The sequence below is a fragment of the Corythoichthys intestinalis genome, chromosome 19 (genome assembly GCF_030265065.1).
Source record: "Corythoichthys intestinalis isolate RoL2023-P3 chromosome 19, ASM3026506v1, whole genome shotgun sequence".
NCBI lineage: Eukaryota > Metazoa > Chordata > Actinopteri > Syngnathiformes > Syngnathidae > Corythoichthys > Corythoichthys intestinalis.
In genome coordinates, this window is record NC_080413.1 from 9440793 (window position 1) to 9465383 (window position 24591).

Sequence of the window (24591 nt, forward strand, 5' to 3'; positions counted from 1 at the left end):
AATGCTGATAGCATTAACTAGTGCAAAAAATGGAACGTAATCAGATTCAGAACACTGACTTCGCCTTTCCAACATGAGTCAAAACAATTCTTAAAAAAATATCTAGCATTAGTATTATAGTATACTACAATATGCAATTATAATAATATTATAACATTGCCAATCAGATTTTTCATAAAGGGTGTCATTTCAAAGCTATTCTTAGTGTAGAATCTGAATTCCAAAGTATGTGGGATTAACTCCAGAAATCGTTATTTATATGACAAACATGACGTGATTTTATTTTGAAATGTTTACCGGAAGTACGTTCGCTTAACCGCTCACAGTTAGCTTTACACTCTGCAAAAAAAACTCTTTTTGTCATTGCATGTGGTGTCAGTAATCTTTTTTTCGTTTGCAAATGCTGTTAACCAGCGATTTTTCACGTTTGAAGTGTCACCTTTTAACCGCGTTTAAGTTTGCGTTTTGGACAAGACTGCCAATGTTTTATAGCAGGCTGAAGTAGGTTGTCTTTTTTTCCCCATTAGCCTCAATGTAGCAATGCTAACGTTTACAGTGGTTAATATACATGTTTCCTTATTTTGTATGTTTGAACTTTAATTCTACGGCGTGTTGATAACCAATAAACTTCTGTGAAAGGAACTTGAGTCTAATATGCCATCAAAATGCACGTCTCCACGCACGCACAAATGTATGCACGCAACGATAAAACACAGCCGTGAAAATTACCGCCTTCATTTTTATTTACCGTGCGATAAATGGACTCATTGCATATCGCGACAGGCTTAGCAACTTCAATAAAACTTGTCATTAGTTATTTAGATGGACTTACAAACCGGGTGACGGCGCTTTAGGTGTTCATTCACAGCCACATTCAAAGCTTGGCATTGAAGAGACAGGACAACAGTGAACCCTCCTTTGTTTCATTGAAATAAGTCAATGTTTTGGCCACTCTGGTGCGCTTTTTTGGCTCTGTGCCGCTTTCCTCGCTTGCATACCCAGCGTTCGACATTAAATAAAATCTCCCGACCCCCCCTTAAAAAAATTCTCCTCGGAGCTACACAAGTCACGTAGGTGACCCTTTTTTACTTCAAAACGGCGAATTTCGCCGAAAGGTGAGAGATTTTCATGCCTGGTTGTTCCATTTTACCCCTTTAAAAAAACTCCAGGTCGACCGATATATCGGTGGATTAACAATGAAAATAAACAGATAAAAAAGGATTTTTGATCTGGCATCTGTGACCACCGTTGACTGACAGTAGGACTGACTGAAGGCAGGCTGGTATAGGAAGGCTTGCCTGTTTTGTAAATATTTTTAGATTTTTTTTTTTTTTTTTTTTTTAATCTTCCATGAGAGAATTAGCAATGTTGCTTTAGACTTTAAAGGTGTTTGTGACACTTACACTATTAAGCAATGGTTCTTAAACTGGGTTCGAGCAAACCTCATGGATTCGGAGAGTCAGTCTAAGGGGTTCGGTGAAGGTTAATACACACAGGGCCCTATTTTTGGACGCTGACTAAATCCAAGCAAAGTGGCGTTTTACACTAGGTTTAGGACTGACTTGTCCCCAATTTACAGGCTTTATTCCAAGTCTTCCAACTTGTAATCCTCAATCTGATCGAAGGAGAAACTGGTTTGCTCAGTGGAAGGTGAACTCTCACCTGGTATGAGGAATAGCGTACCGCACAAATGCTATTTTTAGACCGTGACGTCGCATCGTAAAGCGGAAGTGGGACATTATAGACACGCCATCGCATACAAACTATTATATTTCTGCTAGTTTTCCCCGCTAACCTTTAAAAACGAACATGCCGATTAAACACTGCTGCTATGGAACTTGTAGAAACGACTCTAGACATTACGACTGTCCACATATGAAAGATGTTTTATTCATACTAGAGATGCACGATAATATCGGTCACCGATAATTATCGGCCGATAATGGCAATTATGACGTCACACAGATAATCCAGATAAAACGAAATTCAACCGATAATGATATCCGATAATTATATACTTGATTTAGCCTCCAAATGTGCGCAATCAACAGTTTTGTCCAATTCTGCTAGTTTTAAGGAGGTGTTTTTGCAGTGTAGTAATGTGATATATGTTAGGAATGGCTTACTTTTAAAGGCATTTTTGTGCAACTTGGGTGTTTACTCTCTAAGTAATTGTTGCCAAAAGCTTACCATTACACATAGTCATTGCCATTGTTTAGTTGTTGGAATTTGCTACTTATTCACATTTGATGTGGAAAAAAATAGCACTAAATTACATTTTTGCAAAGTAACATTTGATCTTTGTATACTTTAAAATTTTACATACATGTTTGAATAGAATTATCGGCGTGACATTATCGGTTATCGGGTGGAAGGGGCAGGAAATTATCGGTTATCGATATCGGTTGAAAAATGTATTATCGTGCATCACTAATTCATACGTTTCCCAAAACCAAAGACTCAAAGGAAAAAATGTGAACAATGGATCAGCCCTTGTGGTCGTCCGAAACACCAGTTTAACGCCAGCAAGGTGAAGTCATTTACTTGGTCATGGTCCTACAAATGACAATCCCGACCCATTGCCTCCCACAGCGTCCCCAGAAGAGGTAAGCCATTTTGATATTTTTACTTATTTTTTAGCGTGGTGTTTTGCCGTTGCAACTTCTGTCTGACAATGAATGACCTGAAAAAAATTAAAGTGGTATCTGACTCCCACTGTTGTTACCTTTTCTGTTGTAAAGAAACACCTTTAATAAGGGGGAAGTGTAAATAAATTCATAGAATTAAGATTTGTTATTGATGAAAAAATTAAAAGTTTGTTGGCTGTCACTGAATAGAATTTGCGATCACTACACAAAACTAACAATATAAATAAAAAGCGTGTAGTGTTATGTCCATGACCAGATTTTAAGGGGGGGGGGGGGGGTCAGGCCCCCCCCCGGTGGGCGAAAAGTGCCATTGCATGGAACTGACTTTCCTATATATATATATATAAAAGTTGTAAAGCAATAAAACTGCAACAAAAATAAATGAACAAAAAAATATATTTTTATAATTTATATAAAATTATTTTTTGAACAGATCATGTGACTAGCATGTGACATGTGACATATAGTTTTCCCCAAAAAAATTAGGGGAGGGCATTTTTTTTTTCCAAATGATTTTTTTCTTTGACTGAAAATACTTTTTTTTTTTTTTTGGATTGAAGCAACTTTTTGGGGGGATTAAATGATTTAGACACAAATGTCTTACCCATAATATGGCCCAAACAAAAAAAAGGATTGCTTCAATCAAAGAAAACATTTTCAATGAAAAAGTAAGTGTTCAAATGCAAAATTTTCAATCTCAAATATTTTTTCGCATTCAAAAACGTTTTCCATGATTGAAATTGTTCTTTTTCTTAATTTTATTTTTCTTTTTGAAAATATATTTTTTGGAAGCAATTTATTTTTTATTTTTTGATTGAATAATAAAGACAAAAATGACCTAGCCAAAATGTGGCCCAAACACAAAACAACATTACTTCAATCAAAAAAAAAAAAAAAAAACTTGACTTCAATCCCCCACCAAAAAAAAAAAAAAAAAAAGCTATCACATGCATTTTTTGTTAGTTTATTTTTGCATTCAAACACTTTTTTTTTTTTTATTGAAGCAACTTTTTTTTTGATTGAATAATAGAGACACAAATCTACCTCCATATACCCTCCGCCCAGGGGATGCAATTTTTGACTCAGGTAACTACATTGGCACGACACCGGCCGGTGTACCATATTCAATGGATGACGATCTTGGCAAAAAGTATTGCCTAAGCAGCCTGATTTAGAATTCTCCTCAAGAATGATGGGAAACAAACACTCATTGTCAACTTATTATCATAAATATTCTATAAAGTTTAATTTTATTGCTGACACTGCGTTTCGGGGTTCATCAACATGTTGTGCCCACTTGCCCCAAAAGTCAAACTCCGCCTGTGGTTATGTCCCTACCGTCCCTATGCAAACCTACGCCCTTGAAATCGAGGGCAAACCAGTCCAGAACTTAGTCTAAAACGAAGCTTTGCCTTTAGTCAGTGCACAAAAATAGGGCCCTGTGTGTGTTAACCTTCGCCGAACCCCTTAGACCTACTCACTGAACCACTGGGGTTCGCTCGAACCTAGGTTAGGAACCACCGGACTCAGGAGCACAAGTACAGTACTGTATAAATAAAGTTTGACATCAAGATGAGCAAAGCATCCCAACTAAAGCCTTTGCTGCCATCTAACGTCCACAACAAGTAAGGCACCATTTGCCCTCCAGTTACTCCAATACCTTCTCTGTTATCGTTAGCTCTTCTCAAGGTTTACGTAGGTTAATTTACTCTATGTTTATGACTTAACCCTTTAAAGCGCAAATCACTACTTTTGGACATTTTTTAAAGGTTCAAATTGGATTATCGCGACCATTTGCTGCCAGCACTCAAAAAGGTTAGCAGTCAAAATAGCTTGGATATCTCGCACCTTGACAGCCACGAGATAACTGAGTGAACCCGTATAAAATTAAATTGTGACAGGAAAAAAAATCGACTTACAGCTCTGGTCTCGTACAGAACCATCTTTTGAAGCCCACTGATGACAGCTGCTGACTGAGGCATGTTTGCTCACAACGTCGGAACTCAAAAAACAGAAAAACTGCAAAATAACAAGGACAAAGCACATTTAACTAATGCTCTCCTGTCTTCAAACTGTCAATTCGAATGTCTTTGCGTTGCTATTTGACTCACCGATAAATTGACAAAGCGGCGAGCAGTGACAGCCACTTTGCTTAACAGGCAGGATTCATATACATTTCCACCCAGAAGTATCTGATATAAATGATAAAATGTTCAAATTAAACGACATATGTATAAAGCCATTCTAATACGTCGGTGTGTTTTTCAGCATATGGAAGCATGTGATATGAATTTGTTTAAGTCACGTGACTGTTATGAACCCGGAAGACATTAGTACGGCATCCGGTGAAGCACAAAACAATCAATTTCGCGCTCATTTTTGAGCAAAAGAATTGCCGTATATTTATCAAAATATGTCATTTGTTAAATATTATATGTTGAAATTCCATTAATTCTTCAATACTTAGTGGCTCGTTGCGGTGATTTTTTTTTTTAATTTCCCGTAAAACCTGTTCTATTGTTGCTATGGTAACGGACGCTGCTGTCAACAGGTGCTAATATAAAGTTACAAAATTTAAGCTAGCTTCTGCCCAACAAGCCACAGTACGAGTTTAAAGGGTTTTATTTTTTTGTTTGAGTTGAAGGTAAGAAAATTTTTCGTTAAATATTTGGAATAAAGGCCCCAAAAATGTCCATAAATCTTTCCCAAACGAACTATCACTTTTAAGATTTATATTTTGTGTGATATCTGTGTTTCAAATGGAAGGAACAGGAACTATCTTTTTAATATTAATCCTATAAAAAACGTTTTGCATGCAGTTTCGTTGTCTGATGTCTTACATTTTTGTTATTATGCGAACATGCGAGCAATCGCCACTGATGTAACTCGCTTTGAAATTTTGCAGCATCAAACTGGCTAAGAATTGGGCATAACACGCATTACGTAAACATTTACGTCATGAATGTTGGATGCTTATAAATGTGTAATCCTTACGCTGACGTTCTCTCACGGGAATCATTGCGCGATCGTGTCTTAAGTTGCTCTATTTTTGCGCAATTGAATTTTTGGTGCCTATTTGCAGGCATTATGCCATCCGTGGATCTAGTGGACAACCTCATTGAAGATGAGGCCGAGAGACAGCGTCTACTTTCCAAACCGACCTGCTTCCTTGTGGTTGGAAGGCCGGTAAATATTGCCAATTTGCCTCATATACACAGCAGAAACAGCCAAGCCATTCACACTCATACTTACTTGGACAAATAAAATAAAAAATAAAAATGAATAACCGAAACAGCTCATACAAAATGACTATAAATAGATATGACACATTGATGTAACAACTGTATCTAATATCAAATCTTAAATGATCAAATGTAGCTCCTGTAATTCAGTGCAGATGGATTTTAATCATTCTTCATTTATTACCCATAAAAAGTCATTACAACAAAGAATTCTGACGTCCGTTGTTGCAGGGTGTTGGCAAATCTACCTTGGCCAAAAACATTGCAGAGACCTGGGGCTGTGTTTTAATTGACGGTAAACATCATCATGTACCCTCTCTTTTCCAAATGTCATTTTTTAAATTCATTCATCTGTTTCCCAATTGCAGACACGGAAGTGCTCGACTCCCATATCAGAAATAAAACAGAGGATGGCATTAAGGTAACCCAATTTGCCAGTTTTTTACTTTCGCCAGCATAGGCGGAGTTTGACTTTTGGGGCAGGGGGGCGCACACCATGTTGATGACCCCGAAACGCAGTGTCAGCAATAAAATTAACTTACAAGAATAATTATAATAATAAGTTGAAAATGAGCGTTTTTTTTTTTTGTTTCCCATCATTCTTGAGAGGCCAAATCAGGCTGCTTCAGCTATACTTATCGCCAAGATCATCATCCATTGAATATGGTACGCCCAACGGTGTCGTACCAATGTAGTTACCCCAGTCAAAAATTGTATCCCCGAGGTGGAGCCACTGCGATGCACTAATTTCCGTGTTTTGGTGATGTAGTTATCTACGAGCTTTTAAAACATGGCCCATCCATTTAAAAAAAAAAAAAAAAAACATTAAAAAAAAAGCATTTTTTTTCTGTCATATAACATAACATAAATACTGAGCGTAAAATGTTTTACTCGTAGGATGACCTATAACTGTTATTACTGTAAGTCTTGCAAGTCTTGTATGGAGTTTCTCCAGTTTAATAAACGTCAATGTCCAAAATATATAACTGTGGTTCTTTTCTGGCTTCAATTAATTTTTTAAGTCGACATAACTCATAACACATGCGTCTTTGTGCGCTCCTGCGGCCAGGGGACACACTTTTTGACGGTGGTAACTACATTGGCAAGACACCAGAGGTGGCTCAGTTGTACAATTAGCTTCTTTAGTGGGGCAAATTGAAACTCCGCTCACCATTTTGACGGTGTTCTCTAGCCTTTAATGGTCCCCACTTTCAATAATTGTTTCTTGCTCGGTAGTTGTTATCGCTTTTGAAAGCTTAGGTTTGAAAAAAATGACATATATCCATCTTGCCTCTTCGGTCCTCGGGTGGTTTTGGCTCAGCAAAGCTAATGACTGTCTAAGGTGCTACTCACATGATCCATTCGAAAAATAATTTTTACCAATTATAAAAATATCTTTTTTTGTTCATTTCATTCATTTTTGTTGTTTTATTGCTTTACAACTTTTATAGACAATATTTTACCGGAAAATTCTTAATTTTAAGATCATATACTGTATAGGAAAGTCAATTAGGTAGAGGTATAGGTAGAGGCCCGAATTTTAAATCATAGATGCATTTCCACTTACAGAGACACAATTAAAAAAAAAAATCAGAAATCATATTGTATGATTTTTTAAAAATAATTCATTTGTAATTTACTGGAGTTCATAAGTATTTGTAGCCCTGAGAATCAGCTTGTCTGTCTACTTTAAAAAATAAAATAAAATAAAAAAGTCCACCTTCACCCCATGAGTAACCACACACCCACCACCTGTTTGAGCTCAATATTGTCACCTGTGCACCCCACAGTCAGTCATAATACAACTGGTACCATGGGCAAGACCTGTGAGCTTTCAAAACACACCGGAGAAAAAAAATGTTGAGCTCCACAAAGCTGGAAAAGGCTATGGTACAATTGGAAACCAGCTTGGTGAGAATAAATCAACAGTTGCAGCAATTGATAGAAAATGGAAAAGGCTAAACATGACTGATAATCTACCTCGGACTGGGGCTCCATGTAAAATTTCTCCTCGTGGGGCATCACTCATGATGAGAAAAGTGAGGGTTCAGCCAAAAAATACACGGCAGGAGCAGGTCAATGACCTGAAGAGAGCTGGATGCACAATTTCAAAGGCTACTGACAGTAGAACACTACGCTGCAATGGTTTAAAGTCATGCATTGGTCAGGTTCCCCTGTTGAAGACCCGTTTGAAGTTTGCTATGGACCATCTGACTGATGAATGTTTTGTCAGATTTTGAGCCACAATTTCTTCCCTCAGTCAGAGAGTCGTGGCTGGATCTTCCAAGATGACAATGATCTGAAGCACACAGCCAAGCTGATCAAGAAGTGGCTGCGTACAAAGCATATCAAGGTTCTGGAGTGGCCTAGCCAGTCTCCAGACATCAATCAAATAGAAAATCTTAGGATGGAGCTGAAACTTTGTGTTTCTCAACGACAGCCCCGAAATCTGACTGATCTAGAGAAGATTTATGTGGAGGAATGGGCCACAATCCCTGTTTCCATATGTAAAAATCTGGTGAAGAACTACAAAGAGCGTCCGACCTCTGTAATTGCAAACAAAGGCTTCTGCACAAAATATTACAACTGACTTTCTCAGGGGTACAAATACTTATGAACCCCAGTAATTACAAATAAATTATTGAAAAATCATACATTGTGAGTTCTGGATTTTTTATTTAGATTATGTCGCATCTATGATTGAAAGTGGGTGAACTTGCAAAATCACAAGGGGTGCAAATACTTCTGCTCCTCGCTGTATGTTTGTGTTCAAGATAACTCAATAACGAATAAAGGGGAATTTCGAGATAATCTGTTTAAATTTAAAGGGACTGCCCACTCTCCCAATATGGCGATGCTCTGAATTTGTCTGTGGAGGTTTGCTCTCTCAGAGTGCTTCTGTAGTTAATCTGAGTTCTCCAAAAGTTTTATCTGTTTCGACAAATAATGGTTGTGTGTCATAGCTTTCCCATTCCTGTACTAAAAACTGATTATTTTACAGCTCCTGGACATCCTAAATGCAGGTGAAAGTGTACCAGAACAAATGGTCGTCAGGCTCATTTTCGACATGTTGAACTCAAGCAAAGTTCAGCACTACGGTAAAGTTCCTGTTAGCTTGGAACCACAACGCGTACAACCACCCCGATATTCATATCAGGTTATCGCAGGTTACGTGCTGAGCTGCCTGCCATTCATGTCGGAAGAGGGCTTTAGCGTCGATGAGCAAATGGAGTTGATCCGGAAGCTCAAGCTGAAGCCAGACTTCATCATCAACATCAAGGTTATGTCGCATCACCGTCCTTCCTTAGGTTTTCAATAAGACAATGAACCTGTTGTCTTATCAGTGCGCCGACAAAGATCTGGTCCAGAGACTGTCGAGTCAGAAGCAGCACCCAATTACAGGGCTTCTGTACAATCAAGATCAATGCAAGTGGGACAATGAATTCCACGTAACGGGATTTATAGATGACGAAATCGTGGAGGAGGGCGATAAGGAAGACTCAGAGGTATCTGTTCAACTTTACACATGGTTAGGAAGTGGGGAAGTGATCTGACAGATCCAGGTTAGACGAATTAATGATTGTCATGCCTGCAGGATGAGGATGACGAGGAGGAGGAAATAATCACCACCAGGTGTACCATTGACCAGTTGGTTTGGCTTCCTGAACGTCAGTCCAGAAATACGTCCCTAAGAATTAATATGTACAAAGATAACATCCTGAGACCACTTGAGGTACCAATTCTCATTGTTCAAAAGTGGAAATAATAGGACTTCCATTTAAATGTAACACATATTTTGGTATTCAGGACTATATGATGGACCACAACCCGATATACCTTTTAGAAGTGGATGGAAGCAATACACCGGAGGAGTTGGTCTTAGTAAGTCACTTCCCACAAAGAGCATGTTGGTACTGTTTGTGTTATTGATGTCTGTCAATGTTTGCTTCTAGTTTGTGTTGTCCCGGCTGGGAGCAATGGCCATACAGCGCGTCTCCATTCCGGTGGTCCTCCATCAGAATGAAGAGTTGCCTGAAGACATCGAAACGGTCAGTCTTGTACAATGTTTTTCAGTAAGACTGTTTCGATTCATCCAACACAAAGCTCAAATCCAATGCCGCCTCCCATATGGTTTGTAGGAGGATCTGTTGAGGTTTATGTCCTCCTCACGGATGTTGGTGCCAGGCTTCAGGTGGCGAAGGAGCCGCTGGGGTCGAAGTTGTCCAGTGGCTCTGACGGAAGGACTGTTGGTACCTGGAAAACCAGAATTTTCTGTAGGGTAAGGATTCTGTTAAGTGATATACCGCAGTGACTTCAGATAGCAGTTTCATTTGTTCCATGAGTAAACTTGTCTCGTCTTTTGCAGTTTCTGCGACAAAATGTACATCCTATCCTCCAAAGAAGCCTATGACAAGTTTGTGACCAACCCCCGGCCCTACCTGCTCCCCCCGATGCCAAGCCCCCCTTGCAGGGTGTGCATCATTGGCACGAATGTTACAGGGAGAAGTGAGCTGGCCCAACTCTTGGGTGAGAGGCACAACGTGTCCGTGCTGGAGCTGGAGAAACTAGCGGAGCCACTATTGGCTGAGTTGGAGAAGAACTGGCTGGGCAAAGTCAAAGAGGACAGCACACAAGCCGCTATGGAAAAAATCAGGACCAAACAGCAAACCGAGCACAGATCTGGCAAGTTGATGACAAGTTTCTCCTATTTGCGTACAGACATTACTATCACTCACTTGTGATGTCTTGCCTCCCCAGACGGAACCCCTGCTGTGGAAGGTAAGCAAGGTTTTAGTTCATTGAAATCACTTGCGATACCAATTCGGATCATCCACAAAGCTCCGTATAGAGCACACACAAATGAGCTTTACATCAAATCCAAGATTTTAAAATTTTATGATTTGATACACTTCAAAACTGTTCAGATGATGTACAAGGCCCATACAAATTGTCATCCGTACAACTTACAAATTCGCTTCCAAGCGAGGGAATCAAATTATGATTTGAGAAGGAACAATGTTTTTACCTATGGCCATGTTAGAACTACCTTAAAATCATTTTCGATTACCAACATAGGCGATCGCCTCTGGAATGCTCTTGACCCTGCACTGACCAACATAGGGTCCCTAGCAGCGTTTAAAAGAAAATATAAGAACAGTATTCTTAGTCACTACTGTGATTGACCTCCAGTTTTGTAAAACAACCGCATGAGAGTCAAACAAAGGTATTCTGCCAGACACATAGACACCACATAGAGTTCCCATAACAAAAGTGAAGGAATTTCATAGGCATAACATGCCCTAATAAACAACTCTGTCGCAAAGACAGAACATTCAACTGCTGACTTACGCGAATGCTGTCCGCCTTTGATTAAATCTGCAACATTTGTGTACAATGAAGTTACTAAACTGATCGCTAAGTACACTGGACAGGTTTTCTCAACAATGCGACCTACATCGAGCCAACGCCCATGTCCAGCCAATACTTTCACGTCTGGATTTTACGGAGGATGGCTGGGGGAAATGGAGGCCCATATGTTTGACCGCTCTTCAGATCGAGGATATGGAAGATGTTTTCTTCCCTCGGCTATTCCTCCTTTAACAAATCAGACAATCTTACCCTAATCAATGAGCAAACAGCTGATTGACAGCTTTACCCAAGTGTTACGTCGAATCAATTACTTTGGGAAAGAAAATTCATGTGAAAAAAACCAAAAAGAAAAAAAAAAAAAATACTGTACATGTACCACAATGTGAAATGCTTACTCTATCATGTCAACCCTTGTCTTTTCTTTGGTTTTCTTCGGGTTAATCATATCACATTGCTATCTTGTAACTGTCAATGATACTGATGATGATGACAATAAACAAACAAACAAACAAACAAAGAAGCGAATGTATTGAACGCGATGTTGAAATACCCTTACGCTGCCCTCAGTGACTGAGGATCATCCTGAAGTAGTGGCACTGGTGCAGATTGCTCTAGAAGATGCCAGAAAGCAGGATGCAGCCAAGGAAGTTTATGCTCAGGCTCTGACGAAGGTCGTAAGAGAGGTATATTCAATACATTTTGGGTAACATATACTGTCTGCGCAGTGTATCCAAAATGTCCAAAATCTATGATTCCCAACTCTGATTTGAAAGATTTCTACTGCATTTTGACCCAGAATGAATCCACCAAAATGGGTGCAGATGTAGGCACTGGTTGGGTTCTGGACAACTTTCCCAGAAGGGCCTCGCAATTGGAGGCATTACAACGAGCTGGGATCCATCCAGATTTTCTCTTCTGTCTCATGCAAACTGAAGCCAATCAGAGTGAGTTCAATGTCTTATGTCTTTTTTCCTAACCTATCCTAAAATGTCTTTATAGGGTGAACTTTTTATTGTACTACATTGGAGTTTCTGTCATGTGTTGATCATCCCTCATGTTTTTATCCCATTGTGTAGTTCCCACGACAGATCAGTCTGGTGCTCCACCGGCAGAAAAACCTGAAGGTAGACGTTTCTTATTAATTTATCAAATGTAGTCTGCGGGGTCTGGTCACTGTATGACCGGTGTCAGTTTGGTCTGTGTAGCCGGTTGTAAGTCGGATCTGTTTCCAATGAGAGTTGGACTTCACCAGGTCGGTCCTATGTCACTGGTTCTGTTCATCACTTTTATGGACAGCATATCTTATCTAGGAGCAGCAAAGGCACCAAGGGGTCCGGTTTGGTGGCCTCAGTTTTGCATCTGTGCTTTTTGAGGATAATGTGGTGGTGTTGGCTTCATCAGGCTGTGACCTTCGGCTCTCGCTGGAGCAGTTCGCAGCTGAGTGTGAAGCGGTCGAGATGAGAATCAGCACCTCCGTGTCGGAGACTATGGTCCTCAGTCGGGAAAAGGTGGAGTGCCCTCTCTGGGTCTGGGATGAGGTCCTCCCCCAAGTGGAGGAGTTCAAGTATCTCGGGGTCTTGTTCACGAGTGACGGAAAAATTGAATGGGAGATCAACAGGCGGATTGGTACTGCCTATGCAGTGATGTGGACTCTGCATTGGTCCGTCGTGGTGAAGAAGTAGCTGAGCCAAAAGGCGAAGCTCTCTGTTTACCGGTTGATCTATGTTCCTACCCTCATCTGTGGTCATGAGCTGTGGGTCGTGACCGAAAGTACAAGATCCCGGATAGAAGCGGCTGAAATGAGTTTCCTCCGTAGGGTGTCCGGGCTCTCCATTTGAGATAAGGTGAGAAGCTCGGTCATCCGGAGTAGAGCTGCTGCTCCTCCACGTCGAGAGGAGCCAGATGAGGTGGCTAAGGCCTCTGATTAGGATGCTTCCCGGATGCCTTCCTGGTGAGGTGTTCCGGGCATGTCCCATGGGGAGGAGGCTGTTGGGCCGACCCAGGGCACGCTGGGTAGACTATGTTTCCCGATTGGTCTGGGAACACCTTGGGATCCCCCAAGCTTGGGAGAGGAAAGTCTGGGCTACCTTTCTAGAGCTGCTGCCCCCGCAACCTGACCTCAGATAAGCGGGAGAAAATGGATGGATGGATGGATGGATGGATGGATGGATGGATGGATGGATGGATGGATGGATGGATGGATGGATGGATGGATGGATGGATGGATGGATGGATGGATGGATGGATGGATGGATGGATGGATGGATGGATGGATGGATGGATGGATGGATGGATGGATGGATGGATGGATGGATGGATTGATTGATTGATTGATTGATTGATTGATTGATTGATTGATTGATTGATTGATTTGGCTTGATATCTCACGGTTTCAATTCTTCAGAAAAGCCTGAGGAGAAAATGGAGAAGGAGCAGTTCAAACGAGATTGGGACGGCCTTCAGCTGGCGCTTAGCTTAAGCCATTCAGTGCTCCATACCAATGACAGAAGTCCTAAGGAACTTCTTCACGAGGTTGTCCAGCTCATGGAGAGTGAGTAGAATCTTGCGAGTCTTGAGTTTTGTAACAGGACCTCAACAGTTTAGAGTTAAGAACCCAATGTCGGTTCTTAATTGTTCCGCAGAGCCCTTCAGGTATTTGCCTAGAGAGTTTTCCGCAGTCGACTTGGATGAGGAAGCAGAAGATTTCGACGCCATCGCAAATTTGGAAAATGCCGATGATGAAAATGACTCTTCCAAAGATACGGCCGAGGAGGAGGAAGAAGTGGAAGAGGACGATGAGGAAGGCGTAAGTCAACACACATCCTTTTGCTCATTGCTTAACATTGTACAGTTCAAAGTTCATTTTTTCTGTCTTTGTATTCGTCTAAAAGTCAGAATCCCAAGGCGAGGCAAATACCAAGAGGGCTTTTGGCGATACCTATCATTTCTGCCCAGTAGTGCTAAAGAAGCAGAATGCATTAGTGCCCTGTTCAGATGAGGTATCATCCAAGTATCGGGAAAAGGTCTACTATTTCTCCAGTACAGACGCCAGAGAGATCTTTATGCTCACTCCAGAGCAGTTTGTTGGACAGACCAGTCTTCTGAAGGTACAAACTGAGGGTAGACGAAGTCAGTTAAATGGGATGTTTTATAAGGTTACCTCTGTTTCAGCCCCCTGCTTTGAGGATCTTCATTCTGGGATGCCGGGGCTCCGGCAAGACCACTCAAGGCGAGTGGCTCGCCAAGAAACTGGGCCTCTTCCATATTCAGTTCAAGGAGCACCTTCAAACGCTCCTCATGCCAAAGCTGAAGCATCGAGTCATCCCTGCTGACGAGTCGACAGAGGAGCATCTTAGGGTCTTGAAGGCAACTATCGAGGAGGCGCAAGGGAGTGACGCTCCAGAAACAACCGAGGTAAGCTTTCTGGATAATGTTTTCAAGGTATGGTGGATCTTTGTATTGCGTTTTGTTGTCCATTAGGAAGACGCCGGGCTGACTGATGAGGAAATTGGTATTAAGGCCTACCTAGCAGATGACCAACTTCCCTTGAGTTCACAAGTCATGGATCAGGTCATCAATCTATACTGGAAAACGGAGCCCTACATGTAACATAGCCAACTCACAGGGGTTAAACTTCGGCGCAGATAGTGTCGACTTCAATTCTGGATGTTGCAGGTCAACCGGTTTCATCCTGGAGGGTTTCCCTTACAACACAGAGGAAGTGCAGCACATGATGCAACACCAGCTTTTTCCCGACGCTGTGGTCACCTTGATGGTGGAGGTGGAGGATGTTCAGGCGCGACTGCAGCCCAAATTCCGGCAAAGGTGGCAGGAACACTGTCAAAGACGTGAAGCTTTGGTCAACGTCCTCCGTGAAATTCACCGCAAAGCTCGGGTAAGTCAGATAAAACTTTATTGAAATGACGGAGTAATGAGAACAGATGGTAACTGCGTAAGTGTTGGCTACATACAGGAAGTGAATCGTGAGAAGAGAAGGGCAGAACTAATGGAGGAGAAAGCAGCTTCAACCACAACAAAAGTAAGCAGTCTCGTCAACTACCGTCTCTGCTCGACTGTTTTTTGTATTCATACTAACCGCTAAATAAACCAGTTAAGTTTCCGAGATGAGGATGAGGGAGAAGAGGATGCTAAAACTTTAGAAGATGAGATAGAAGCCATACTGGAGGAGGAGTACCCCGAGGAAACCTATGACGAGTTCATCGAAGAAGAACCGGAGGAGACAACTATCGACAGACTGAACATGGAGATAGAAGAACGTTACGTATCAGACACAAACAACATGTCTACCGTGCTGGTAAAAACAGTAGCTAACTTGATTGCTTAATTGATCAAACTGTTAAAACACATTGATGTTTGTTTTTTTTTGTACTTGCAGGAGGTACTCAGCGAACTCAAAATTCCTCGGATCTCTATTAACGGCGCTCGCAAGTCACACGTCGTTCTGCGGCAAGTCCTTCTGAAAGTAGAGCCGCTGCATGCTAACCGCGAGTCGCTCTTCCAAAAATGCCAGCCCATTTCGTATCAACTGGCACAGCTGCTTTTGCTTTACTCCTTCAAGTTCCACAGCGCCTTTGGGTGCCTGGACCCCGTCCAGGTAAGCACCACAGTATCAGCTGTACAGTGGGGCACATGAATATTTAGTCAACCACTAATTGTGCAAGTTCTCCCGCTTGAAAATATTAGAGAGGCCTGCAATTGTCAACATGGGTAAACCTCAACCATGAGAGACAGAATGTGGAAAAAAAAACAGAAAATCACATCGTTTGATTTTTAAATAATTTATTTGCAAATCATGGTGGAAAATAAGTATTTGGTCAATACCAAAAGTTCATCTCAATACTTTGTTATGTACCCTTTGTTGGCAATAACGGAGGCCAAACGTTTTCTGTAACTCTTCACAAGCTTTTCACACACTGTTGCTGGTATTTTGGCCCATTCCTCCATGCAGATCTCCTCTAGAGCAGTGATGTTTTGGGGCTGACTTTCAACTCCCTCCACAGATTTTCTATGGGGTTGAGATCTGGAGACTGGTTAGGTATCTCCAGGACCTTGAAATGCTTCTTACGAAGCCCCTCCTTTGTTGCTCTGGCTGTGTGTTTGGGATCATTGTCATGCTGAAAGACCCAGCCACGTCTCATCTTCAATGCCCTTGCTGATGGAAGGAGATTTTCACTCAAAATCTCTCGATACATGGCCCCATTCATTCTTTCCTTTACACAGATCAGTCGTCCTGGTCGCTTTGCAGAAAAACAGCCCCAAAGCATGATGTTTCCACCCCCTTGCTTCACAGTGGATATGGTGTTCTTTAGATGCAATTCAGTATTCTTTCTACTCCAAACATGAAAACCTGTGTTTCGACCAAAAAGTTGTAGTTTGGTTTCATCTGACCATAACACATTCTCCCAGTCCTCTTCTGGATCATCCAAATGCTCTGTAGTGAACCGCAGACGGGCCTGGACGTGTACTGGCTTTAGCAGGGGGACACGTCTGGCAGTGCAGGATTTGAGTCCCTGGCGGCACATTGTGTAACTGATAGTAGCCTTTGTTACTATGATCAGAGGCGTCGCGTCCCATTAGGCAAACCAGGCAATTGCCTAGGGCCCCCAGCCAGCAGGGGCCCCCAGACGGGCCAACAGATTTAGCGCACGCAGCTTTACTGAACTGTCGCAGCAACAAGTATGACAGTGCCAGTGAAAGCCTTGTGTCTGAGTTCCCTGAAGGGGCCCTTTCACTTGCTCTACACCCCCCAATCCCCACACGTAACTCAGAGTGAGAGTGAGCGGCGATTTGGCTTTTTTTAAATTGGCGTATATCCAAATGAAGAGAAGTTATCCTTCTGGAAGCGACAAATGAAAGATTATAAAAAACAGAAGAGGAGAAAAGGAAGCAAGACAGCGGTGAGTGTACTATGATACTGTAGTTTTATGTCCTAATGTAGTAGAAGCCGGGCACTTTGAGTGTCCTAAAAAGCGCTCTATGAGACAGAGGCGTTATTATACTTTTATTAAATATGCTATTGCTCCAAGTCCAACTGTCACCCTTACTTGCACAAGCTCAAAGGGCCCCATGTTGCTTGTTGCCAGGGGCCCCCGGGGACCCTTGCTACCCCTCTGACTATGGTCCCAGCTCTCTGCAGGTCAGTGGTGTCCAAACTATTCCACATAGGGCCACAGTGGGTGCTGGATTTCCTTCCTACACAACAAGACGACATCTTTTCACCAATCTGGTATCTCACAACTGTAATCAGTTGATTGCAGTCAGGTGCTACTTTTTTTAGCACAAACTTCATTGGTTAAACTGTCTGTGCTCGATTGGTAGGAACAAAAACCAGAACCCACAGTGGCCCTTGAGGACAGGTTTGGACACCCATGCTGTAGGTCATTCACTAGGTCCCCCTGTGTGGTTCTGGGATTTTTGCTCACCGTTCTTGTTATCATTTTGACGCCACGGGGTGAGATCTTGCATGGAGCCCCAGATCGAGGGAGATTATCAGTGGTCTTGTATGTCTTCCATTTTCTAATAATTGCTCCCACAGCTGATTTCTTTAGACAAAGCATTTTACCTATTGCAGATTCAGTCTTCCACGCCTGGTGCAGGTCTAGAATTTTGTCTCTGGTGTCCTTCGACAGCTCTTTGGTCTTGGCCATAGTGGAGTTTGGAGTGTGACTGACTGAGATTGTGGACAGGTGTCTTTTATACCGATAATGAGTTAAAACAGGTGCCATTAATACAGGTAAAGAGTGGAGCCTCGTTAGACATCGTTAAAAGAAGTTAGACCTCTTTGACAGCCAGAAATCTTGCTTGTTTGTTGGTGACCAAATACTTATTTTCCACTTTAATTTGGAAATAAATTCTTTAAAAATCAAACAATGTGATTTTCTGTTTTTTTTCCACATTCTGTCTCTCATGGTTGAGGTTTACCCATGTTGACAATTACAGGCCTCTCTAATCTTTTCAAGTAGGAGAACTTGCACAATTGGTGGTTGACTAAATACTTATTTGCACCAATGTACCTGAAATTTTGGAAGTTTTAAAACCCTGTAAATCCTTACAGCGGTACAGTGAAGGTGATCTCATCCAGCCCGTGTTGTGGCCTCTGGATACGGCATTTCCAGTGCTTTTTAACCAGTATATCTACTTCTTCGCCTCCAAGAAGAACCAGCAAACATTCATACTTAACCCCTTGAAGTACCTCCGACAGTCTAAGCCCTCGCCTATGCTTCCTGTTAAAATGGCTATCCTTGGACCGCCCAAATCAGGAAAAACAAGCAGTGAGTCCCTGAAATAACCTTTCCTTTTCAAGTCTTGAATGATTTCATCAGTTCATCACATTCCCCGCCATCAGTGGCGATGTTGTTCGCGCAGAGGTACGGTTTGGACCTATTGTCCATCGGCGGCGTCATGCGGCGTATTCTCAGTGAGCAGGAGCACAGCGACCTGGCAGTGAAGATGAAGCAGCATCTCAACGAGGGTCTTGTGGTGCCAGATGAACTAGCCATCCAGTGCCTGGAGAAGGTGCTGATGAGCTTAGTTTGCAATACGCAAGGGTGCGTCTGAAGAATTACTCGCCGCTGGTCCAACCCTGGTTGGGAATTGCTGTTTTCTGGTCTTCCAGGTACGTGTTGGACGGATTTCCCTTGACGATGAAGCAAGCAGAACTAATGCAGGCCAACAGCATCATCCCCATGGTGGTGATCGAGATGGAACTAGACACGGTGGAAGTGCTGAAGCGAGGCTTGACGCTCAAAATGGGGGAGAAGTCAGAGAACCGCATTCTTGACGTAACCACCGAAACCGACCGACAAGCAAACACAACTAACTGCTTTTGATTGCAGGCCGCATCTGATGCACGACAGCGCCGAGATCCTCCACATTCGCAACGCGTGCTACAAGCAGGAAACGGAGCTTTTGAAGAAGCATTTCCAGCAGCAGTACAACAACTGGATCTCGATGGATGGCCTCAAGAGCATTTGGTACACGTGGGAACGGCTTCTCAAGGAGATCAGTATCAGCATGGAGTACATTCACACTTACCTGAGGAGGACCAGGAGAGGTAAGTAAGAGGAACAAGAAGATGAATACAGCCTGGTTTAAACGTGTGTATCATGATGCAGGTCAAGCGGGCTGCATCAACAGGCTGTGCGTCACACCGGAAGAGTTTCAGCGTCAGCTTGGAGAGTTTGGCCATTACTGCCCTGTGTGCTTGGCTCTGAAGGACCACCTAGTGGACTGCTCAGAAACTGCCTCACTGATGTATGCTGCAGAATACAAAAGGCAATATTTCAAAATGTGTGGTACGGAGCATTTGGAGGTGAGCTTCTAAAAAAAAAAAAAAAAAAAAAAAAAAAAAACTTGTACAAGTTCTAAGCCTAAAGAGAGAATGTTTTATGCTTGTGGCAGTTCTTCCTGGCCAATCCGGATAAATTCATCAGCCCGGGCTGCCCACGCCCTCTCCCGAAGGCAGAAATGCTGCCCAGAAAGTTATCTGATGAGGATTTGAGGAAGAAATTTCCACAGCCAATTGAGCTGAAAGGTTTCTGCCCCGTCACTTATCTGGATGGCAAACTGAGGTACACACTTTCAGGTTATATGACCCTAATTTGTTCTGAAGTGAGAAGGGCCAGTACATTTTTGGCCTAAAAAGCTACAAATAAGAACTATTCAAAATGTTATCATATGATCAGAAATTTTGTGGCAAAAATAAGTCTAATTTCAATAATATTTTGAGACAATTTTTCATTTACTGTAAATTACGGTACTCTAAGATGCGGAACAGTGGCGGAACAAATGTCAACAGGGCCCGGGTACAATGAGCAGAAACGAGACCCCTGAGTGAACCGTCCAACCTGACACTTTTGCAGGCCCCTCAAGACTTGTCCGGCGTTTGTGTGCGGGGTACATGTGGAATCTTTTTTCAGAAACAGCGAGAATAAAAAGTGGTATTTTAACATATAGCAAAATGGCTTTTAGAAACTGGCATTTTTTTGGGCATATGGCAAAACAGCTTTTGGCATATGGCTAATGGCTTTAGGCATATGGCATTTTTTTGCATATGGTATTTGTTTTGCATATGGCAAAATGGCTTTTGGCATATGGCAGTTTTTTTTTTTTTGGTATATGGCAAAATGGCTTTTGGCAAATGGCCTTTTTTTGGTCTGGCTGTCAATGTCATGACCTTACTTGGGTGCCAGTTGAATGTCAATGCGCTCTAATGGTAAATGTATGGTCCAAAAATCACAACCACGCGTTTTTCTGCCATTTAAAATGAATGGAAAATTTGGTTGTGCATGGCCGTCAAAGGCACGAATGCCATACTTCAAAAGCCATTCTGCCATATGCCAAAAAATGCCATATGCCAAAAGCCATTTTGCCAAATGCCCAAAAAAATGCCATATAGAGCCTACCCACGTACCACGTGCTCGCTGTATGGTTCCGCCCACTTGTCCGTCAAAACATAGTGTTAACCTGTTACGGCTACGTACATTTCTCCTATTTACGGCGTGTTTTTCTGCTCCTTAACATTAATAATCAAAATGGTGAAGGCGTGTGTGGCTGTTGGTTGCACTAACAGAGAAGATGGAAGGAGAGACTTGAAGTTTTACCGTATTCCGAGGGATCCAAAGAGGAGAGCGAAATGGACGGCTGCAATTCGACGTGAAAACTGGACACCAAAAAATCACCACAGACTATGTAGTAGTCATTTTATATCCGGTAAGATGCATTTAATATATATTTAGAGGGTTTTGGCCTGACAACCACAATTAAGATCATTGCTAGGCTAATCGCCGACAACATACGACGTAGTACGACATAGTTTCAAATTCAAGATGTTTGTGACTTCCCTTTCTTCCACCATCGTTATTTTTTGAATAATATTTAGCTGGTACCAAGTGAAAGAAACTGGCCTCGTCTACGGGGCTGACAAATAACCACAATTAAGATCATTGCGAGGCTAATCGCCGACAACATACGACGTAGTACGACATAGTTTCAAATTCAAGATGTTTGTGACTTCCCTTTCTTCCACCATCGTTATTTTTTGAATAATATTTAGCTGGTACCAAGTGAAAGAAACTGGCCTCGTCTACGGGGCTGACAAATAACCACAATTAAGATCATTGCTAGGCTAATCGCCGACAACATACACGTATGTATGTAGTGAGAGTGCTATCGCTAAACCATATAAACATTAAAAGCCTTAACTCCATTGACAAATGACATGAAATACATTAGACTTGACAGTGGATGTTAGCAATAACAAAAGATTTTGAATTGAAAATTTCGTAACTCACCTTTCCAAGCACAAGATAGATTCCTACCGAATTTTCGTGGACGAGGACCTGTTTCACCCAACCAGCAACGAAGTATTTATAAGCCTCCAAGCTCTTGAAGTTTTTCATATTTTCGTGAGAATAGGCTGATTTAGTGTGGACAAGATAATTGTAAATATCTGCGTAGCAGATGTCAGGCAGACAGGGCGAAGACAGTGGGTCGAAAAACATCGATTTGGGCATCAAATATGGATCTGGCGACTGTATAGAACGAAGCTTTTCCTCATAACGCCTTTTATGCAACAGATCCAGTGAGTTTGCGGCATCAGAAAGCACCGGGTCTTCCATGAAATGCATTTTAAATTCCGCCATCAATTGAAAACAATGCTAATACAGAGTCAAAATGACGGACAAGTGGGCGGAACCATACAGCGAGCACGTGGTACGTGGGTAGGCTCTATACCAATAAAATGCTATATGCCAAAACCCATTTTGCCATATACAAAAAAATGTCATATGCCAAAAGCCATTTTGCCAAATGCCCAAAAAATACCATTAACCAAAAAAAAAAAAAGCCATATGCCAAAGCAATTTTGCCATATGCCAAAAAAATGCCATTAACCAAAAGAATGGCATATACAAAAAACTGCCATATGCCAAAAGCCATTTTACCGTATGCCAAAAAATGCCAGTTGCCAAAAACCATATGCCAAAAAATGCCATAAACAAAAAATGCCATATGCCAAAAGCCATTTTGCCATATGCCAAGAAAAATGCCATAAACCAAAAGAATGGCGTATACAAAAAAAATGTCATATGCCAAAAGCCATTTTACCGTATGCCAAAAAATGCCAGTTGCCAAAAGCCATATGCCAAAAAATGCCATATACGAAAAATTCCATATGCCAGAAGCCATTTTGCCATATGCAAAAAAATGCCAGTTGCCAAAAGGCATTTCAACACTAGTTATGTGAGTCATTTGTTGCTAGGCAGAATTCACAGGGCATTAATATTTGTGCCCCAAAGCCCACGAAAACTCACACTCTGTGTTAAATATCAATTTGGTTCCGTTTCTTAGGTATGAAGCTCTGGTTCACGGCAGTTTGAGATTTGCATTGGAATACCGAGGGCGTATCTATACCTGCGAGACCAAAGAGAAGCAGTACAGGTTCTTGAGGTGAGTCCAAATCTGTGCTGAATAGGTCCTTCTACTTGTCATCAGTTATTGAGCGGCTACAATACATCATTTCTCAAGTGCTCCGGAAGTCTACTGGGACCTCAAGCTGCCCAATAAGGTTCCTCCTCTTTGCGAGTCCATTCCCCTTACCTGCCTCCCTACTCTAGGCTATCTTGAACAGGTCAGAAACAGAACAGAAATATTAAGTTGTTGAAAAGTTGTTTGAGTGCTTTATATCTTGCTTTTGAAGGGCGTGGCCGTGGCGGTCATAAAAGCCATGACGGCAGTCGGGTGTCTGAAACCAAAGTTTCCCTTCTTGACTATGGAACGATCTGCTCTCAATTATGTTGCGTTCTACATGAAAGGTATTAACTCATAGTTAGACAAGCAAGTTTGTATGAGTATGACAATGTTTTTCTCACCGCAGCGTTCAACCATAGCAGCACAGAGCACATTCGCCAGATGTACAAAAAGAAGCTAGCCTCGTTCGAGGAGAACTGCGCACTCATTCCTTACCTTAGCACTTCTATGGGAACTGCCTACAAGCTCCCCTGCGAATGCCCTGTGGACTTTGACTTCAAATTGAAGAAGTTTCTGGCCTTGAGAGACTCGTCCGAAGAGGATTCCGATCTGGAAGACTAAAATGTTCTGTGTTGAACTGGAACCGATGTGGTCGCGTTCCATTTTTGAGCCTCTGGTTGTCAGAGTGATTATTCACTTGAGTCTACAGCATTTGGCTGTAAAGTATTCTACTAAGAAAATGTTGCTAAAAAGTCTTTAGCCTGAACATTTTATCTTGTTTCATTTGTTTTTTCAAGTGAGTGTTGACGTGCTTGTTGAGAGAATAATAATTTTTTTATAGGACAAAGACCACAATGTAATTTTTCCCGGAATAAAGATGATCACACAAGAAAATACAGTATATTGTAGTATTTGATGTACCGTATTGGCCCGAATATAAGACGGTGTTTTTTGCATTGAAATAAGACTGAAAAAGAGGGGGTCGTCTTATCTTCGCGGTCTAGACATTATACCCATTCACGATGCTAGATGGCGCCAGATATCATTGAAGCGATGTTCTGTCATGACAGATCTCAGCTACTCTCAAGTTAAACCAGTTTGCATTATTTTATTGCAATGTTTTTCCTTATTCAGATTTGTTTCAAGACTACAGTTACGGTTAGACTTCACTTTGATGGTTAATGGACCTATTGCAATTTTGTTGTTTTTATGGAAGTCATGCAAAATATTAAAGTTGGATCTCACAGCACCACTACTTAATTCACTTATGTAACATTCTTTTGTATTTGAAGTACATTTTTTGTTCAATTTTCACACTACCTTCTGTAGGCGACAAAACTTTTGTCTTGCCAAAATTTGACCTTTATCTCTTCATTAAATGATAAATCTTTTTTCAGTGAAACAAATATATTTTTGTACATTCAACATCATTTGGGAGGGTTTTAGCTTTCATGTGAGCCATTTCTGAAACCAATTGAATAATTAAAAGTCAGCTTATTAGCAATTGTTTCTGTGCAGAGTATAGCCTAAATAATTGTAAATTGTTGTCATAACATTTATACCATTGATATTATCTGAAATTGAGGTTTGTAAGTCCCACAGCATGGCAAGTGGGCATTTGCGTGTTGTTTTCAGCACCATTTTCTGCGTATGTTCCTGGACCTGTGCCCGTCTCATCACTGCCCTGTCATATGTACTTTTTGTTCCGGCACCTTATGGCACCTAGCCGTAGCTTTAGCATGGCGGGCTTCCTCTTAAACTCTCACTCTCCCTTGTTTACATCTCATTGTGACGTCCTGGTGGGTTTAATTATTTGAAAATAATGTACTTATCTTAGTGAA

At 41.6% G+C, this 24591-nt stretch overlaps 2 protein-coding genes across 3 annotated transcripts in view; one reads left to right on the forward strand and one right to left on the reverse strand.

Annotated features, from left to right (window-relative positions):
• Positions 1-5102, reverse strand: part of fig4a (FIG4 phosphoinositide 5-phosphatase a) — an 87300-nt gene extending 82198 nt beyond the window's left edge. The window contains exons 1-2 of the mRNA XM_057822608.1: positions 4760-5102; positions 4568-4667 (exon numbers count right to left, since the gene is read on the reverse strand). Coding sequence (XP_057678591.1) covers positions 4568-4630 — 63 coding nt within the window. The 5' untranslated portion in view covers positions 4631-4667; positions 4760-5102. The remainder of the gene's footprint in view (positions 1-4567; positions 4668-4759) is intronic.
• ak9 (adenylate kinase 9) lies at positions 5042-23930 on the forward strand. 2 transcript variants are annotated; one of them, XM_057822606.1, is made up of 35 exons: positions 5042-5292; positions 5731-5834; positions 6122-6185; positions 6259-6311; positions 8892-8988; positions 9058-9170; positions 9235-9396; positions 9486-9623; positions 9698-9772; positions 9844-9939; positions 10030-10169; positions 10257-10573; positions 10649-10669; positions 11828-11943; positions 12057-12204; positions 12337-12384; positions 13665-13811; positions 13903-14066; positions 14152-14367; positions 14432-14674; positions 14741-14865; positions 14936-15155; positions 15234-15299; positions 15372-15575; positions 15657-15875; positions 18336-18552; positions 18627-18828; positions 18897-19040; positions 19117-19334; positions 19396-19592; positions 19682-19851; positions 22631-22729; positions 22808-22910; positions 22980-23094; positions 23157-23930. In XM_057822606.1, the coding sequence occupies exons 2-35, from the start codon at positions 5736-5738 to the stop codon at positions 23369-23371; spliced, it is 4971 nt and encodes a 1656-aa protein (XP_057678589.1). In that variant the 5' UTR covers positions 5042-5292; positions 5731-5735; the 3' UTR covers positions 23372-23930. The 2 variants fall into 2 exon arrangements, with proteins under 2 accessions (XP_057678589.1, XP_057678590.1); XM_057822607.1 differs by lacking the exon at positions 5042-5292 and having other exon boundaries at positions 5638-5834.
• Positions 23931-24591: the final 661 nt, after the last annotated feature.

Excerpts from the sequence above, each read along its gene's own strand:
- ak9 (XM_057822606.1), top strand. The coding sequence starts at position 5,736 with ATGCCATCCGTGGATCTAGTGGACAACCTCATTGAAGATGAGGCCGAG. Across the intron at positions 9,940-10,029 it reads TGCCTGAAGACATCGAAACG|GAGGATCTGTTGAGGTTTAT; the intron begins GTCAGTCTTGTA and ends TATGGTTTGTAG. Across the intron at positions 22,730-22,807 it reads AAGCAGTACAGGTTCTTGAG|TGCTCCGGAAGTCTACTGGG; the intron begins GTGAGTCCAAAT and ends TCATTTCTCAAG.